This window comes from Aplysia californica, unplaced genomic scaffold (genome assembly GCF_000002075.1).
Source record: "Aplysia californica isolate F4 #8 unplaced genomic scaffold, AplCal3.0 scaffold00059, whole genome shotgun sequence".
In the NCBI taxonomy this organism is placed as follows: Eukaryota; Metazoa; Mollusca; class Gastropoda; order Aplysiida; family Aplysiidae; genus Aplysia; species Aplysia californica.
This window is the reverse complement of record NW_004797329.1, coordinates 515,006-516,246: the sequence shown is the minus strand read 5'-3', so window position 1 is coordinate 516,246 and position 1,241 is coordinate 515,006. Positions and strand designations below refer to the sequence as shown.

Sequence of the window (1,241 nt, the reverse complement as noted above, 5' to 3'; positions counted from 1 at the left end):
TACTTCTCTCCCCCACCCCACCCCCTCCCTCCCCTCGCAAACCCCTAGATGTTATCGCCAGTCGCCGGCGGGAGGCCTGGGAATCCACGGAACAGGACTCCACCCCCGGCGTGCTGCCCTCCTTCAAAGAGAAGCCCACGCACGTGACCTACCAGCAGGGCGAAGAAGCCAAGCTGGAGTGTTCCGTCAACAACCTGGGCACTAAAAAGGTGAGCAGAATATCGCACGCCAGATGGTCCAAGGCTGTAATAGTCGGTTGTTGTTGTTGTTGTTGTTTTGGTGTTGTTGTTTTGTTGTTATTGTTTTGGGGGTTGTTTGTTGTTGTTGTTTTTTTTTGGGGGGGGGGGGTTGTTTTTTCCGTCGTTTTTTTTTTTTTTTTTTTTTTTTTTTGCTGTTTTTTTATTTTTTTGTTTCTTGGTCGTGCCCTACCTCTGTCACCATTATGTCTTGGCATCTCTCTAAACAAGGCAGCGGGTGGTTGGGGGAGGGAATCGCAACTGGTAGGTCCTACTTCTTAACTTTCTCTCTGTTGTTTCTGTCTGTATTATTACCTTTTTCCAGATACTAGATCGCCATTATTGGGTCGATGTATTTCTCTTTACTCAAACAAACTAAATGAGAGAGGTAGACGAGGAAAACTATTCTTAAAGAACTGGAGTGTTTTAGTTTTTAGCTTTGGGAGAGATTAACTCTGATAAACACAACATTATTTGAATATTATGGTCTTTTTTAAAAAGAGTGTTACAGCGCTTGCAACACAATAAGGTCATATAAGTGTCGAAGATAAGAGGTGTTACAAGAGAGTAGCAAAATCAAAAAAAGGAGGAGTGATCAGGACAATAGATGTTTGATAGGAAAGAAGTAGCAAACCACACCTGAGCACCCGCCAACCACCCACGAATATGGTCTACCTTGTATTTTTTGTTGATTGAGATAAAGATAGAAATCTATCTTGCAGTGAAAGAGGAAGGCTCTAACAAATGTTAGTGACAGGGGAAGAAATGAAAATAAAAGGCATCTACCGTTGCAGTGACAATCCTTATGCATCTCGCAAGGAGAAATTTGTCCTTGTTTTTTACGGTGGCAGCGGTTTTATCAAAGTTCGTGTACACTCACACTTGAACAAAACAAGAAAGTGCATAAAAAATACATGTCTCTGTCGCTGTCTGCTGTCCGTCTGTCTCTGTCTCAGTCTCTGACTCTCTCTCTCTCTCTCTCTCTCTCTCTCTCTCTCTCTCTCT

At 43.0% G+C, this 1,241-nt stretch overlaps 1 protein-coding gene across 10 annotated transcripts in view; it reads left to right on the top strand.

Annotated features, from left to right (window-relative positions):
- LOC101856787 (fibroblast growth factor receptor 4) overlaps nt 1–1,241 on the top strand; it is a 263,607-nt gene that overhangs the window by 180,572 nt on the left and 81,794 nt on the right. For all 10 annotated transcript variants that reach the window (XM_035968427.1, XM_035968429.1, XM_035968428.1 and 7 more), the window contains one exon: nt 49–209. In XM_035968427.1, the coding sequence (XP_035824320.1) occupies nt 49–209 (161 nt within the window). The remainder of the gene's footprint in view (nt 1–48; nt 210–1,241) is intronic.